This window comes from Benincasa hispida, chromosome 3 (assembly GCF_027475165.1).
Source record: "Benincasa hispida cultivar pf3 chromosome 3, pf3_genome.v1.1, whole genome shotgun sequence".
Lineage (NCBI taxonomy): Eukaryota > Viridiplantae > Streptophyta > Magnoliopsida > Cucurbitales > Cucurbitaceae > Benincasa > Benincasa hispida.
Genome location: NC_143480.1, coordinates 253,545 through 270,749, shown reverse-complemented (window position 1 = coordinate 270,749; position 17,205 = coordinate 253,545). Strand labels below are relative to the sequence as shown.

The following is a 17,205-nucleotide window of genomic DNA, read 5'->3' as shown; positions in this document are numbered from 1 at the left end:
AGAGCACCAAACGCAAATAATCTCACGGCGAATCCCATCCTCTTGGCGAATGACCGCAATAGGCCCATCCAGGACTATGCATCGTCCAACCTCTATGATTTCTCACTAGGAATCATGAGGCCATATCTTGACAGATCGAGATTCGAAATGAAACTGGTGATGCTGCAGATGATTCAAACTGTCGGACAGTTTGGCAGAAGGCGTGGCGAGGATCCGCACGCCTACCTCCGGAGTTTTATTGGATCTACAATACGTTTGTGTTCCCAAACATTTCCTCTGAGGAGGTTCGGTTAACACTGTTCTCATTTTCGTTGTGTGACCAAACACGAAAATGGGCTTATTCTCTCAAACCAGGGGAGATTACATGATGGGAATAGGTGGTGGAGAAGTTTATGAATAAGTACTTCCCCCCGATAGAGAACGCCAGAAGGAGAAAGTTGATCACTAATTTTGAACAGGATGTTGATGAATTGCTCAGTGACGCCTGGGCGAGGTTTAAGAGGCTGATAAGAGATTGCCCACATAACGGCTTACCAGATTGTTTACAGATGGAAATTTTCTACCACAATTTGAACCCTACATCGCAGACGGCTGCCAATACGGCAGCAGCTGAAGGTCTGCTTGATAAGACATACGATGAGGCCAAGAATATACTTGATCGCATTTCTAAAAATCATGAAGACTAGAGAGAAAGCAATCAAAGATTAAGAATTAAGGATAATGACGCAAGCAATGGGGCCATCGCAGCCTTACAGAACTAAATGACTACGATGATGAATTTGATACAAGGAATCGCAATCAGTAGCCCAGGAACACATAGTGGGCAAGTCAATGCAATCAACCAAACGGGCGCAAGTTGTGCTACTTGCAGTGAAGGCTATCCAATGGAGGAGTGCCCGAGAAACCTATCGTTAGTCTATTTCGTGAAAAATAATCTATTTTCCAATACGTACAACCCGGGGTGGAGAAACCACCCTAATTCGCGTGGAAAAATCAACAACAAAATTTTCAACTAGTGGCGCAAAAGAAAGGGCCACAAGGATTTTTTTCGCGAACAAACGGTCGAACGCAAAACCAAGCCAACAATTCGCAGGCACCGCAATCTTCATTTTTGGATAGTTTACTGAAGCAATATATTGAAAAGAATGAAACAGTGCTTCCGAATCAAGCAATGTCCATCTGCAATCTTGAAATTCAGATAGGATAGATCACGGACGAACTCAAGAGTAGACCGCAAGGGGCACTGCTGAGTTCAATAGAACTCCCGCACAACCTAGAGGGTACGGGAAAAGAGCAATGTCAAGTTGTGACGTTGCGAAGCAAAAAGGCTGTAGTGGAGGAGAAGAAGGAATGAGGTAGGACTACTCCAATTGCGATGAAACCGCAGATCCCGTTGACTCAAGAAGAAATAAAAGAACAGGAGACGATAAAACCGGAGATTGCATCCACTTCGAAGCCGAAAGAACAGGGAACTGTGAAAATACAGCTGGCACCATTCCCTCAGAGACTTAAAAAGAAGAAAAATGATGAAGGGCAGTATCAACACTTCATGGATATGCTGAAACAATTGCATATTAACATTCCGTTCACTAAAGTAATCGAACAGATGCCCAAGTATGCGGAATTTCTAAAGGGCATGGTGACGAAGAAAAGAAGCACTAGTAAGTTCGCAACGGTGGCAATGACGCAAAGTTTAAAATCCATAATTCCACCGAAAATGCGCGACCCTGGAAGTTTCACCATACCCTGCTCAATCAGAGGGTTATACATTGGTCAAGAGCTTTGCGATCTCGGGGCCAACATCAACTTAATGCCCCTTTCAATTTTCAAGCAGCTGAATGTGGGGCAGCTGGTGCCCACGACGGTGACTCTCCAATTAGCTGATAGATCCCTTGTGCATCCAGAAGGGAAGGTGAAGGATGTTCTAGTTACGATTGACAAATGTATATTACCGGTAGACTTCATCATCCTGGACTATGAAGTGGACAAAGATGTAACCATCATACTGGGATGACCATTTTTATCCACTAGTCGCGCTCAAATTGATGTGTACAAAGAAGAAATCACACTGAGCGTGAATGGACAGAAGCTCAGGTTTGATATTATCAAAGCCATGAAATACTCAGAAGAAGAAGACCTCGTTGAATCCGATGATGAACCAAATTTGAATGAAGAAGAAAAGTCTGAAGATGAAAATGAAGATGAGGATGCGACCGCTTCCATAGTAGCCTGCAATGCGATCACAGAAACAACAACCAAGGAAGACAAGCTGACAATGAATGAAGAAAGAAAAACAACAAAACCATCCTTGGAACAACCACCAACAATAGAGCTGAAGACCCTTCCAAACCACCTAAAGTATGCTTTTCTGGGGCAGAGTGAAACGCTGCCAATAATAATTTCCTCTGCACTTAATGAAGATCAAGAGAATGCACTGCTGAGCATCTTGAGAAAGCACATAAAAGCAATTGGCTGGACGCTAGCAGACATTAGAGGAATTAGCCCCGAATATTGCATGTATAGGATTCGTCTTGAGGAAAATCAAAGAATCGATCGAACATCAACACAGACTCAATCCTGCGATGAAGAAGGTCGTGAAAAATGAGATAATCAAGTGGTTAGATGGGGGAATTATCTATCCAATCATCGACAGCACGTGGGTCAGCCCTGTGCAATGTGTGCCGAAGAAAGGAGGGATGACGGTAGTCCCAAATGCAAATAATGAACTGATACCAATGAAAACCGTCACTGGCTGGCGAATTTGCATGGACTACCGTAAACTGAATGCGGTGACAAAGAAGGATCATTTCCCTTTGCCTTTTATCGACCAGATGCTAGACCGCCTAGCTAGAAATGATTTCTACTGCTTCTTGGATGGATATGCCGGCTATAACCAAATCATGATTGCTCCAAAAGCTCAAGAAAAAAACCATATTCACCTACCTTATGGAATTTGCATTTCGACGCATGTCGTTCGGCCTATGCAATGCGCCGAGCATTTTCCAGAGGTGTATGGTGGCCATCTTTTTTGAGTATCTTGAAGATTCTATGGAAATTTTCATGGACGATTTCTCGGTGTATAGGCAAACATACAAAGTCTGTCTCAACAATCTAGAGAAGATACTGAAGAGATGAACCTCGTGCTAAATTGGGAGAAATGCCACTTCATGGTGAAGGAAGGTATTGTGCTGGTGCACAAAGTCTCTAAGGATGGGATAGAGGTGGACAAGGCGAAGATTGAAACGATTGAAAAAATTCCACCTCCAGCGAACGTGAAGGCTGTCAGGAGCTTCTTAGGACATGCTGGCTTTTATAGACGCTTTGTGAAAGACTTTTCAAAGATTACACGACCACTGAGTGTGTTGCTAGAGGCAGAAAGAAAGTTTGACTTTGATGACCAATGCCTCAACGCATTCAAGATATTGAAGAACGCATTAACAACCGTGTTGGATTTTATGTCCTAAAACTCGTAGTTTGTAATATCATATTCTTGTTCAATAAAGCTGTTATTGAAAATCTTTAGTAAATTTAAATTCTATATTCATGAATCCAATAAACTAAGGATCTGAGGCTATTAAGTTTAAGTTTTAACTTTATGTAGTGACATAAATATGGATCAAGTTCAAATATATAGCCAAAATGGTCTATAGTATATGAATAAGGTTGGACGCCTTATTATGGGGACACTATGGATGCGGCCTATTTTGTAGTTAGTACAAATGATGTGATCCTAAACCGTTCATGTGGAGACATGAAAATGAGGGCATCCTATGTAAAGAGTTTGCATAAGACTAAACCATGAAATAGTCATTTTCTTTTTTGTTCTAAATGTCGTTTAATGTATAAAACTGACTATTTCGTTAATTGATCACCTAGGTAACTTAATCTTAATCCTGAGCTAACTATGAACTCCTGTTCACTCAGAATTATGCTTAGATCTGCATAGGTGAGGGCGGCTCATTATCGCTAGCCCAATAAGCCTCCCATTTCAGGGGTAAGGTCAGGTGGATAGTTGGGAACATAGGGTGCAAGACGGAATTCACTTCTACCCATTATAGGGATAGTAGATAGGTTGTTCACTTTAGTACTGAATCCAGGTCTTGAACAAGGGGCCCCACCCTCTCCTTGGCCCGAGAGGGGTTCGGTTTATAGGTTGGACCTTAAACCAATTGTTCATTAGAGGATCAGTGGAACTTAAGGAATAAGATGTAGTCTCGGGGTTAAAACGGTTTTTATGACCCAATCAAGATTACGAACAATCTGTGAAGGATTAGCTTACTAATCATGGTTATATCATATGGACACAAATATATCTATAGTGAGGGGAGTGCAGCTACGGGACTATAGTGAAATGACCCGTGAGTCAACGAATGTTGATTAGCTTCATCTAAAGAGTTTAGCCAGCTAATCTCGGATCGTTGGAGCCCATGATCTATAGGTCCATTAGGTTTCCCTACTAGCTCACATGGAATAAACTTAGAACAGTATGATAGAATAATTCGAATTAGGTGAAGAGAGAGAAACTGACAAGTATATGTGATATAGTGGTCGGTTTTTAAGTTTAGAGATACAACTTTTATCAAGAATATAAATACGTTCATATTCAGAAGCTCGGAAATAATGGAAATGGTCAAAGATGTAAAAAGTCAAAGAGTTGACTTTTGACTTTGAAAAGTCAAAATTTGACCGACCTTATATTCAAATGTGATTTGAATTTCGAGAAAATGAATGCATGCTCGGGAGGTCAAAATTAGTCAACACGGAGAAAATCATAAAAAGTCAAAATATTGACTTTTTGGTCAAAGTTTGACTTTGACAAAATGACTATTTTGCCCTTTGACTAAAGTTAGTGGGAAAATCCAAACTTTTGTTGGATAATTCCACTAACAAGATAGTGGGCTAGGTGTTGGCTTATAGTGAAGACATTAAGCCCACTTAGATAATGGATTCTAGGTGTTGGGTTTTTATGAATTTGTTTCATGCAATTTTGCATGGCTTTTTTCTATAAAATTGGGCTTTCAATTTGGAGAAAAGACTTTTGCCATTTTGCCAAATTTTTTTTTTCTAAATTTGGGCTGGAAAAATCACTATTTTGGAGATAAACTCAAAACCCAAACCCAACCCAAAATTCCATCTTCTATTTCCATCTCTTTCTCTCTCTCAGGTTCTTCATCCATCGGGTCCCACAACCCGGTTCTGAGTCCAGAGGATAGTAGGTCAGCTTTAGTGGTTGTCCAGTTTGTGTTCGAGCGGAGATAGAAGAGTTTCGGGAGCTTCAAAGGTAATATTTCAAAAAAAAACCCTAATTAATTGATTTAGGGTTGTATGTTTAATTTATGCAATTAGAGTAAAATTGTTCCACTTTTTCGCTGCGCATGCCTATAAGTTAAGACCAACTAGAGTAAATTTTGTTTTAAATACTGAAATGTTGAGAACATTAGAAACTCAGAATAAAAAACAAAAGGTTTCTTCCAACGCCTATTTATGGTACCTAAGAATTGGTCACATAAATCTCAATAGGATTGGGAGATGGTCAAGTGTGGACTTTTAAGTCAGTTAGAAGATAACTTTTTACCTCCATGTGAATCTTATCTTGAAGGAATGATGACCAAGAGATCTTTTTCAGGAAAAGGTCTCAGAGTCAAAGTACCCTTAGAGCTTGTACATTCGGACTTTTGTGGACCAATGAATGTCAAGGCTCGAGGTGTGTATGAATATTTCATCAGTTTTATTGATGATTATTCAAAGTATGGTCATGTCTACCTGCTTCATCACAAGTCTGATTCTCTTGAAAAGTTCAAAGAATATAAGGCTGAAGTTGAGAATGAATTAGGTAAAACAATAAAGACACTTCGATCAAATCGAGGTGGAGAGTATATGGACATACAATTCCAAGACTATTTGATAGAACACGGGATCCAGTCAAAACTCTCTGCACCTAGTATGCCTCAACAGAACAGTGTATCATAAAGAAGAAATCGAACCTTATTAGATATGGTTCGCTCTATGATGAGCTATGCTCAATTGCCCGATTCTTTTTGGGGATATGCACTTGAATCTACTATCCATATTTTGAACAACGTTCCCTCTAAAAGTGTTTCAGAAACATCTTATGAGCTATGAAAAGGGCGTAAAAGTAGTTTATGTCACTTTAGAATTTGGGGTTGCCCAACACATATGTTGGTACAAAATCCCAAGAAACTGGAACATCGTTCAAAGTTATGCCTATTTGTAGGTTATCCAAAGGAAACAAGGGGTGGTCTGTTTTATCATCCTTAAGAAAACAAGGTATTTGTATCAACAAATGCCACATTCTTAGAGGAAAACCACATTAGAAATCATCAACCATGTAGTAAAATAGTGTTGAAAGAAATTTCAAAAGACGCTACAGATAGAGCTAGTTCATCTACTAAAGTAGTAGATAAAACTAGTACATCTGGTCAGCCACATCCTTCTCAAGAGTTGAGAATGCCTCGACGTAGTGGGAGAGTTGTTCATTAGCCTGACCGTTACTTGGATTTAACAGAAACACAAGTCGTCATACTTGATGACGACATAGAGGATCCATCGACCTATAAATAGGTGATGAAAGATGTGGACCGTGATCAATGGGTCAAAGCCATGGACCTCGAAATGGAGTCTATGAACTTCAATTCTGTCTGAAAACTTATAGATCAACTAAATGATATAAAACCAATTGGTTGTAAGTGGATCTACAAGAGAAAACGAGACCAAGCCGGTAAAGTACAAACTTTAAGGCTCGACTTGTGGCAAAGGGTTATACCCAGAGAGAGGGAGTGGACTATGAAGAAAATTTCTCTCTCGTTGCCATGCTTAAGTCGATTAGAATACTCTTATCCATTACAACTTTTTATGACTTTGAAATTTGGCAAATGGATGTCAAGACAGCCTTTTTGAATGACAATCTTGAAGAGAGTATCTATATGGTTCAATCAGAGGGGTTTATAGTTTAGGGTCAAGAACAAAAGATTTGTAAGCTTAAGAAATCCATTTATGGATTAAAACAAGCTTATAGATCCTGGAATATAAGGTTTGATACTGCAATCAAATCTTGCTTTGAACAGAATGTTGACGAGCCTTGTGTTTACAAAAAGATCGTTAATTCTGTTGTAATGTTCTTGGTTTTATATGTCGATGATATTCTCCTCATCGGGAATGATGTAGGATATCTTACTGACGTCAAGCAATGGCTAGATACACAATTCCAAATGAAAGATTTAGGAAATTCGCAGTATATTCTTGGGATCCAAATTGTTCGGAATCGCAAGAATATGACACTAGCCATGTCTCAAGCATCTTATATAGACAAAATGTTGTCTAGATATAAAATGCAAAATTCCAAAAAGGGTCTATTGCCTTTCAGACATGGAATTCATCTGTCAAAAGAACAATGTCCTAAGATACCTCAAGAAGTTGAGGATATGAGAAGTATTCCCTATGCCTCCGCAATTGGAAGCCCGATGTATCAATGTTATGTACTAGACCTGACATATGCTACTCAGTAGGGATCGTCAGTAGATACTAGTCTAATTCTGGACGTGATCATTGGACTGCCGTTAAGAACATCTTGATGTATCTCAGGAGAACTAAGGACTACATGCTCGTGTATAGTGCTAAGGATCTGATCCTTACTGGATACACTGACTCTGATTTCCAAACTGATAAAGATGCTAGAAGTCTACATCTGGATCAGTGTTCACTCTTAACGGAGGAGCAGTAGTGTGGAGAAGCGTAAAACAGACCTGTATAACTGACTCCACAATGGAACCTGAATACGTAGCTGCTTGCAAAACAGCAAAAGAAGCAGTATGGTTGAGGAAATTCTTGATAGATTTGGAAGTTGTTCTAAATATGCATCTACCCATCACCTTGTATTGTGACAATAGCGGTGCAGTCACAAATTCAAAAGAACCTCGAAGCCATAAACGGGGAAAGCATATCAAACGCAAGTACCACCTTATCCAAAAAATTGTACACCGTGGTGACGTTGTAGTGACCCAGATACCTTCTGAGCAAAACATTATTGATCCTTTTACAAAAACCCTCACGGTTAAAATTTTTAGAGTCACCTATAGAGTTTAGGTCTACGATGTTTCTAAACTAGGACAAGTGGGAGATTATATTGGGCGTGAATGCTCTAGTTTATCATATTCATATGTTTATTGTACTCATATGTAATATTAATTTCTCACAGTTAAATTCAACATCATTTAATCCTACTAGGAGTTTTAGTCCAAGCGGGAGTTTGTTGGATTTTATGTCCTAAAACTCGTAGTTTGTAATATCATATTCTTGTTCAATAAAGCTGTTATTGAAAATCTTTAGTAAATTTAGAGATACAGCTTTAATATTTAAATGTGATTTAAATATCAAGAATATGAATATGTTCATATTCGGAAGCTTGGAAATAATGGAAATGGTCAAAGATGTCAAAAGTCAAAGAGTTGATTTTGATTTTGAAAAGTTAAACTTTGACTGACCTTAAATTCAAATTTGATTTGAATTTCGAGAAAATGAATGCGGATTCATGCTCAGGAGGTTAAAATTAGTCAACACGAAAAAAAAAAATCATAAAAAGTCAAGATGTTGACTTTTCGATCAAAGTTTGACTTTGACAAAATGACTATTTTGCCCTTTGACTAAAGTTAGTGGGAAAATCCAAACTTTTGTTGGATAATTCCACTAACAAGATAGTGGGCTAGGTGTTGGCTTATAGTGAAGACATTAAGCCCACTTAGATAGTGGATTCTAGGTGTTAGGTTTTTATGAATTTGTTTCATGCAATTTTGCATGGCTTTTTCTATAAAATTGGGCTTTCAATTTGGAGAAAAGACTTTTGCCATTTTGCCAAAACTGTTTTCTATATTTGGACTGGAAAAATCACTATTGGAGATAAACTCAAAACCCAAACCCAACCCAAAATTCCATCTTCTATTTCCATCTCTTTCTCTCTCTCGGGTTCTTCATCCATCGGATCCCACAACCCGGTTCTGAGTCCAGAGGATAGTAGGTCAGCTTTAGTGGTTGTCTAGTTCGTGTTCGAGTGGAGATAGAAGAGTTTCGGGAACTTCAAAGGTAATATTTAAAAAAAAAAACCCTAATTAATTGATTTAGGGTTGTATGTTTAATTTATGCAATTAGAGTAAAATTGTTCCTCTTTTCCACTGCGCATGCCTATTTTACCATCAAACCGCACCTATGTTGATCACACCGGACTGGACACAGCTCTTTGAACTAATGTACAACGCAAGCGGTTATGCGATGAGGGCAGTGCTGGCGCAAAAGAAGAAAACAATGCTACACCCAATCGCATATGCGAGTAAAACCTTGAACCCTGCTCAAACAAATTACACTATTACAGAAAAAGAATTACTTGCGATGATATTTACGTTGGAAAAATTCAGACTTTACCTACTGGGAGCTAAAGTAATCGTTCACACTGACCACTCGGTGATAAAATATTTAATGACAAAGAAAGATGCGAAGCCGAGATTGATTCGATGGGTTCTCCTCCTTCAAGAATTCAATATGGAAATCATTGATCACAAGGGGATGGAGAATCAGGTTGCGGATCATTTTTCCATATTAGAAAATCTAGAAGTTGACCACAACCTGTCAGAGGTGAACGCAACCTTCCCAGACGAGCAGCTATTTAAAATTGAAGAATTACCATGGTATGCGTACGTGGTCAATTTTCTGGTTTGATAACAATTCCCTGAGGATAACACAACCCACCAGAAGAGGCAGCTCAAACATGAATGTAGATCATATTATTGGAATGAGTCAAATCTTTTGAGACATCTGTTATGCCTGACCAAGGAATTGTGGTTAATGATCCTTTGACTATTGTGAATGATGAGAGTTTAAAGAATGTTGCTCTGTCTGATGTTAACCCTGAATCAAGTACTCGAAGTCTTGAAAAATCTCCTAACTGTATCCATTCTTTCGATGAAGACAACGAAGATAATATTCCTATAGTATAGCTTCGGTCAAAGAAAGCTGATGTTGATGCTTTGCATGAAACTTTAGAAAATAATTCTATTCAGTCATCTTCTGAGGATGATTCCAACTAGGGGTTTCATAGCAACTCTGAAAATGAGGACACAGGGAATGTTCGTGTCACTCGTGCTTGTACAAAAGGCAAGGGAAAGTAGTTTGGTAGTGTTGATGGTCCTCATGTTCCCATGGATGGAGTGTCCTTCCATTCTGAGGAGAGTGCAAGTTTGTGAAAATACATGGTCAAGAGGAATATGTTGATGAAAAGGAAATATACAAACGTACTCAAGAATGTCTTGACCTCATGGAATTGCTGCTTGCTACTAGATTAGAAAGAATTGTGTTGAATTTGGGAACCTATTATCCCTAACTTGTTCTAAAATTTATAGTAAATTTATCATCAAATTTTGTCGATCCAACTAGTCCTGACTACCAAAAAGTCCACATCAAAAGACATCTATTTGTTCTATCTCATATCGTGATCAACCAGTTTCTTTAAGGGTCAGTTGCCTTTAGTCGTGCTTAGTATGAAATATGTCCTTCTACACGGGATTGGGATATCTAATTGGTGCATTTCCTCCCATAAGTCTGGATTTTTTATTTCTCTTACTACGTTAATCTATCAAATTAGAACTAGATCTTAGTTCAACTATGGTGCATTTTTTCTGAATCAGATAAAGAGGCACATTGGATCCAAATCCCTTCATTTGCTCATTTCTTATCCCAGGTTGATTCATGGCATTCTTGTTTTCCAGACACCGAATTTGATTACCTCTACTGAACCCTCTGGCTCTTCTCCAAGTCTGTTTGTCATTCATCCCAAGCTTCTGCAAGGGCACCATTTTCCTGACATTGACACTACCATCTCGTCTTAAAAAATTTATGGACCTAAGAAAGCTTTAATTGAGTCTTCCTTTGGTGGTCGTATTCTTCAACTTCTATCGAATGAATCTCATGATATTGAGTCCACAATGCAAACACTTCAGGAAAAAAAAAAAAAAAAAAAAAAAGCTTAAGTCAATGATGTGCATTAGATGATGTAGTTTGTTTTCTCTAGGTATGATAGAGCTTCCTCTTCTTAAAGGAGAAGTTAGTTTTTTTTCCAAGTCAGAAAAGGATGAGAGTTCAGATTGGAGCTAATGGAGTTGGTTTGGTTTGGTTCTACTACTTTTGAGTTTGTTGTTTTGTGATTTGCTGAAACTATGCTTGTGTTTGGTTTGGTGCTGTTTTGTTTAGTTTTGTGGTTTGTATTGGTTTTGGTTCTATTCTGGAAGACTTTGTTGTTTTTGCTTTTTCTATGCAATTGTTGTTGATATTATTGTACATGTTAAGACTTGATTTCAAACAACTCTTTTGTTGAATGGTTAGTTGTTTGATTCTTGTTCTATCTTCAAAAAGAAAATAAAAATATAAGTCAATGGGGGAGTTTGTTGGAGATTTGTTTAGTTGGCTTTATATTTTTCTAAGGCATTGGTTTCTACAGTTGTCTCAAATAAAGTCTTAACCTTCGTTTGAGACAACAGATTTTTTTTCTTGTAGGATAATTTTTCCTGATTGGAAAAATTTCGACTGATTCATTTCGTCTGATATTTTCTTTTATTGAGGCCCTGCTTATCTTTTCCAACTAGGGATTTAATTCCTTTCTTTGATTCGATTATTAAAGGTAATTTCGCCAATCATTTAGAGTTGCCGCTTTTGTTAGTTGAGCAAGATATTTTTTGTGGCTGAACTGTGCAACATTGTGTTTTTGCTCTTTGCTCACTATATTCCGCTGTGCAAGTTCTTGATCCGTTGAGTGCAACATGTTGAAGATAATCATGGTCTTAAGGAGTGCCTAATCCATCACCATCGAGAAGGGGTTCTCACGATCTTAGGGGGAGCCTAAGCTTTTTCTACGAAGAAGGAGTTCTCCATCTGAGGGGGATCCTAAGGTTCATCAGTGAAGGGAGTTTGCTGACTTGAAGGAAAGATAACAGCGTTGAAAGGAGTCTCACACGTTTTCGGAAGTCAAAGTGTTCAACATTAATATTATCAAACTTGGGAGGAGCCTAAGTATATTTGAGAGGGAATCTCACATCTAGGGTAGCCTAGGTGATCAATGAGTTGAGCTCTAAAGTGAGTCACTCTAGTAGTCGTATATTACAGATAAGTACTACGTTGTAAATTGATTAACTTATTAATATTAGTGGATTATCTTTTCTGGACACACTATCCCCTAGACGTAGTTGGACTTTACCGAGTTGTTGGTGTCTTTCCTTGTTAATATCTTGTTGTTACAGTTCTTGTTTGTGATTTTTGTTTTAACATCCATAATTCGAGTGATGAATCAACCTAATGCTTTTTCAGAGAAGTTACAAAACTTGTAAGAATAATGCTTTTCATTCTATTGGTTAAATGTAAAAACTTTAATTTTAGAATTAGCATATAACGTTATTCTTACCACCATAGGCAATGTTGCGTTGATGGTGAAGATTCTAGTAATAAAAGTCATCATTGCATATTAGTGGTCTAATATATATAAAAAATGGTTCATCAATGACACAAAAATGGTTCATTAACAATAGATATAGAAGTGGTTAATAAGTGATAGATATCCTATCAATATAAATGTAGAAATGATCTATCCATTCTTTCAATTTTGTTACTTTAGAGATGACCATTGATAATTGTTCAATAATTTCTTTTGGACTCATGATCAAAATTTGCATCGTTATATTAATAGTAAGTTCTCAAAATGCTTTTAGAGAATAATCAATTTAGGGATTGTTTGAACCTCCAATAATAGTCTACTAAATGTTTGAAAAGTGTATTAAGAAAATGGAAGGTGCACAATTTATAATTCAGGGACATCTAGAACAAGGAGTTGATTATTATAGTCCTAAGTTATTCTAGTTGGGTCACAATAGTTTGTATTTAGAGAGTAGATTATTTTAATTTGGATTATAATAGTATTGGTTTGAGGTGTAAACTATTTTAGTTTGAGAAAAAAATAGTAAACATTGAAGCAAATAATAAAAAAATGATAAATGTAAAATAGTAAAAACGGTAACAAATAGTAAATACTGTAACAAATGGAGATTTTGAAATAATATTACAAAATAGTATGTATTGTAGCAACTATAACTAATTGGGATTACAAAATAGTATATATTATAACAAGAGATAGTTATTAATCATAGCCTAATCTTTGTCTCAAACACCCCCTCTATATTAAAATAAACTCTTCTTTCCTATATTGTTTTCAATGACTTCATCGACAACCAACTTCAACAACTACCATCAACTACTACCATTGTCTAACTTTGATGACAATTATCACTATCATGCTATGGCAACCTACTTTGACAACTACATCTATCGATAAATTCCAACCACTTCTGACAATCAACTCAATGACTAGCTCTCTGACAACCAATTCGATTGACCATCTTCAACGAACCTCTGACAACCAATTTGATTGATTATATGGTAAAAAAAAATCTCCCAATAAAAGTATTTTTAAATATAAATTTAAAATTATTAATCTAATAGTTTTTAGCATTCTTCTTTTATAATAATTTGTCATTAATCAAAAGTGCATACCAAACCAACCAAACTTATGTATAAAACACTTTTGAGAACATATAACATGAGTATAATTATCAATATTTAAATGAAATCGACTTTTTAAGAACATTTTTTACATGCTCTAATTCAAGTTTCGTATGTTGAAGATCAAATTGACATGTTAAGAAATATTTTCATTTCTATTTTCAAAAAATGATATTTAACAAACCATTACTTGTAATAATACCAAAAACAAAAACAAACAAAAAATTGTAGAAGAAAAAATCTACCTAAAACCATATTTAAAAATTCCATGTTAAACAAATAAGCACCTCAAACATAAATTTCTTGAGCACAAACTAAAATAATTAGTGCTCCAAACACAACTAAAATACTATGTCCACCAGACAACGAATTATTCAACTCCATAGACTATTATGACACTACAAACTATAATATTTGCATACTATCATAACTAACTATGCACTCCAAACAGCTCCTTATGTTTCAGCTATATTATACCATACAAAACCACATATACAGGTGCAATTCACTTCTCAGCCTCCATTCGTAAACTTCAAAGCAGGAAAAAGAATTGTCATTTTTCATATTGAAAAACAAAACCTTTTGAAGTAAATTTATTAGAGGTAATATGTATATCATTGGAGGGTAAATGAAATATCGACACTTCAAATTTGACAAGTATAAACCATCGCACAAAGGAAGCCAAAAAGAAGACTGGATGGCCCTATGAATGAAATAAATAAAATACAACCACCCCATTACCTTTCCAACAATCATGGAGAAAACAGAGTGCCTCTCGCCCAGCAACTAGTATTGCAAAATTTCCACAATTCTATGAACGTTTTATGAAATTCAATTTCTTTGTTCTTAATCACGGGCACATTGTAGTAAAATAAATTACAACAATAAGAAAAATAAAAAGAAAAGCCCTTAAACATCATCAGCCAGCATTCCCATCATTAACCAGCCGTTTGAAGGATCTGCTGTGTGTTTTTTTCCTTGTATCGATAGCATCTGGCTTTGCACGATCAAGTGCCTACAAGACAAGGGACAACGCATGTGTTGTATATAAAGCCTCTGAAATGAATACCATATAAAAGTAGCTTGATCAAAGATGAGAAATAAACAACGGCCTCAAACTAAGGATTGGATTGATTGCTGAAGAAATCAACATAGACGAGACCAAAAGGAAGGGGGGGCTGCTTCTGATTGTCCAAACTAGAGAGCTGAGATAATATACGAAGGATCTTGGAGAATGAATCTCCCCAATCCCCATAGGCGTTAGCTCGGAATATGGAGAAAAGAAAACATTAGGCATGTCTTGAATCACCAGTTTCATGAGCGAAAGGTGGAACTTGAACAAATAAAGACGAGTCCTTTTATATTCAATAAAGAAATCCCCAAGTTCTAAATATCCCCTATTTTTTGTTGCCGGTCAATTAAATTTCAGCGTTAGTAACTCTTGACATACTAAACAGCCGGGTGGAATAGTCTTTCGCAGAGTACTTAGTTTACAATGCGTAATGGAACATGACCCTCCCACTTTCCAGACAGTTCATGGAATCAGTCGTACAATTATTGGAAAAAAAAATAAAATTAAACCAGGTTTGCTTCACAGTAGATGTATGCTTTCTAAATCTTTGAACAAAAACAGCTTAACAAATTCATAAAGAACTCCATACCAGAAAAAGAAGAAAAAGAAAGGGTCATTGATATCTTCTACTGCCCAATGAACATTGCACATTTTTTAAGCCGGGAAGGTTCAATCCAAATAATGGTTATTACTAAAAAACTCGCTGAATTCTATCTTCACAGTAAACTATTGTCGATATTATTACTATTGTCAAGGACACAATTTTCATAGATAAAAAGAAAAAGTGTGGACTTCAATTAAAAGATATGGAAAACATAAACAAACACAAAATAATAAAAGAAGAAAAACACACATACATAACATATAGGAGATTTCACAGCCGAAAATAATCATCACTGAAGTTACAAACTCCTATTTCAAATGATCTTAAACCAGCAACAATTTTCTCAAACATCAAGAAATAGCAAATTATCCCAACTCTAGCTTAATTGGTTAAAGCATTAGAGTGTTTACCCTCTCATGGTTGAACTCATAAAAGAAAAGGAAAAAAAAGATGCAAAAAAATGAGAGATATAATACTACCTGAATTAGGGACTCAACACGACGTCGCATCCGTGTGTGCATAAAACCTTCTGAACACTGTTGGGGGATATGAAAGTATTTATTCAGAGCCAAATGACGAAGAATTAATGCAAAACATAGTGAAAGGGGAACAGTTACTACCTAAGGTTTTTGATAATCGAAAACCTACTTGACAGTTACCAGCCTAGATATAGTTGCATCCTACATACAATCAGCTTTTGAGGCAAACTTCCTTTGTGTTGGAGTCGTTGCCATGCATTCTTGGTGGGAGAACGCGTGAATAAAAAAATTAAATTAAAATAAATAAGTGGAGGCTTGACTTCCAAAAACCATCTTCGGTAATTCAGAAATTAAGGTGATCTGCAATAAGGATAAACTTTGCCACTCACAAGCGTAGTGGATAGGGAGATTGAGAGTTAATCTGGGTCAAAGCATTTCAAATAATGGATATGGATATTGAGAGTTAATCTGGAATTTCATGCCTTCTCTTGATGTACCCAAAATTTTTTCTGCGACTAGTAGTCTTTTAGCACTAACATTGATTGAAGCAGTTTTTTGATAAACTCTTGGGGTTTATTGCAACTTTTCACCAACAGAATGATAGTTTCTCTATTCCTTTTTGAAAGAGAGCACACCAAGAAACTATGACCTGTTATTTTTAACGTTAAACTACAAATTTAGTTCCTAGAGTTTTGAAATAGCCTTTCAATTTGGTTCCTATGTTTTGATTAAACTTCACACATTGTCCATATACTATCTTTTTTATCCACCCAAAAAAGCCACTTATTTCCTTCTATTATAGTTTAGGAATAATTCCAATTTGCCCCTATGATTTAAAAGTTTCAATTTAATCCCTTATGGTTTTGGCTTAGTTTCAATAAGGTCCCTATAGTTTTAATTTTTTTTTTTTTAATTTTGTCCCTACCCTGTAATTCTAATACTTCCAATTTGGTCCTTCAGCTAATTAATCAATGAAAAGTTTGTATCTTGTTCAAATTTTGTCCCAACCCTACCTTTGGCTTGTTTTATTATGGGTCTTTATCTTGTTTTGAATTTTTCTATTTCCTATTTCAGTTTATTTGCTACTTTTAGTTTGTATTTTTTAGCATTAATCTCTTTTCATTTCCTTTTTTATTAAAAGGAAACGAGTATCTTCATTAATAAATAGAATGAGACTAATGCTCAAAGTACAAGAGAATTATACTAAGAGCAAAAACCAAATAAGCCTAAGGATCAAGAGGTGCACCCAGGCATCTCAACTAGGTTGACACCTCCTTAGCACCCTCATCATTTCCGATCAAAACTAACCTCAATATAAATATCTAAGGCTAAAAATCGGCCCATAAAAAGGAGTAATAATAACAGACAATTACAACATAATCCAAGAAGACCAAACAAGACGATGCTCAACTCTAAAACAGAATCCAACAAGCAAAGGAGTC

General features: G+C 36.4%; 1 protein-coding gene and 1 non-coding gene across 7 annotated transcripts in view; both read right to left on the bottom strand.

Moving 5' to 3' along the window:
• Positions 1-425: 425 nt before the first annotated feature.
• On the bottom strand, positions 426-532 carry LOC120069792 (small nucleolar RNA R71). Its single transcript, XR_005479696.1, has one exon. It is a non-coding gene; the product is annotated as a small nucleolar RNA R71 (small nucleolar RNA).
• Positions 533-14,318: 13,786 nt separating this feature from the next.
• The window catches only part of DIS2 (Arp2/3 complex, 34 kD subunit p34-Arc), a 28,714-nt gene continuing 25,827 nt past the window's right edge, over positions 14,319-17,205 (bottom strand). For 2 of the 6 annotated variants that reach the window (XR_005479672.2, XR_016528624.1), the window contains 3 exons: positions 15,905-16,023; positions 15,764-15,820; positions 14,319-14,623 (listed from right to left, as the gene is read on the bottom strand). Coding sequence is in view for 4 of the 6 variants with exons in the window: in XM_039021558.2 (XP_038877486.1) it covers positions 14,528-14,623; positions 15,764-15,820 (153 nt within the window). In the remaining 2 variants the exon portion in view is untranslated. The remainder of the gene's footprint in view (positions 14,624-15,763; positions 15,821-15,904; positions 16,024-17,205) is intronic. The other 4 variants (XM_039021558.2, XM_039021560.2, XM_039021559.2 and 1 more) reach the window with 2 other exon arrangements.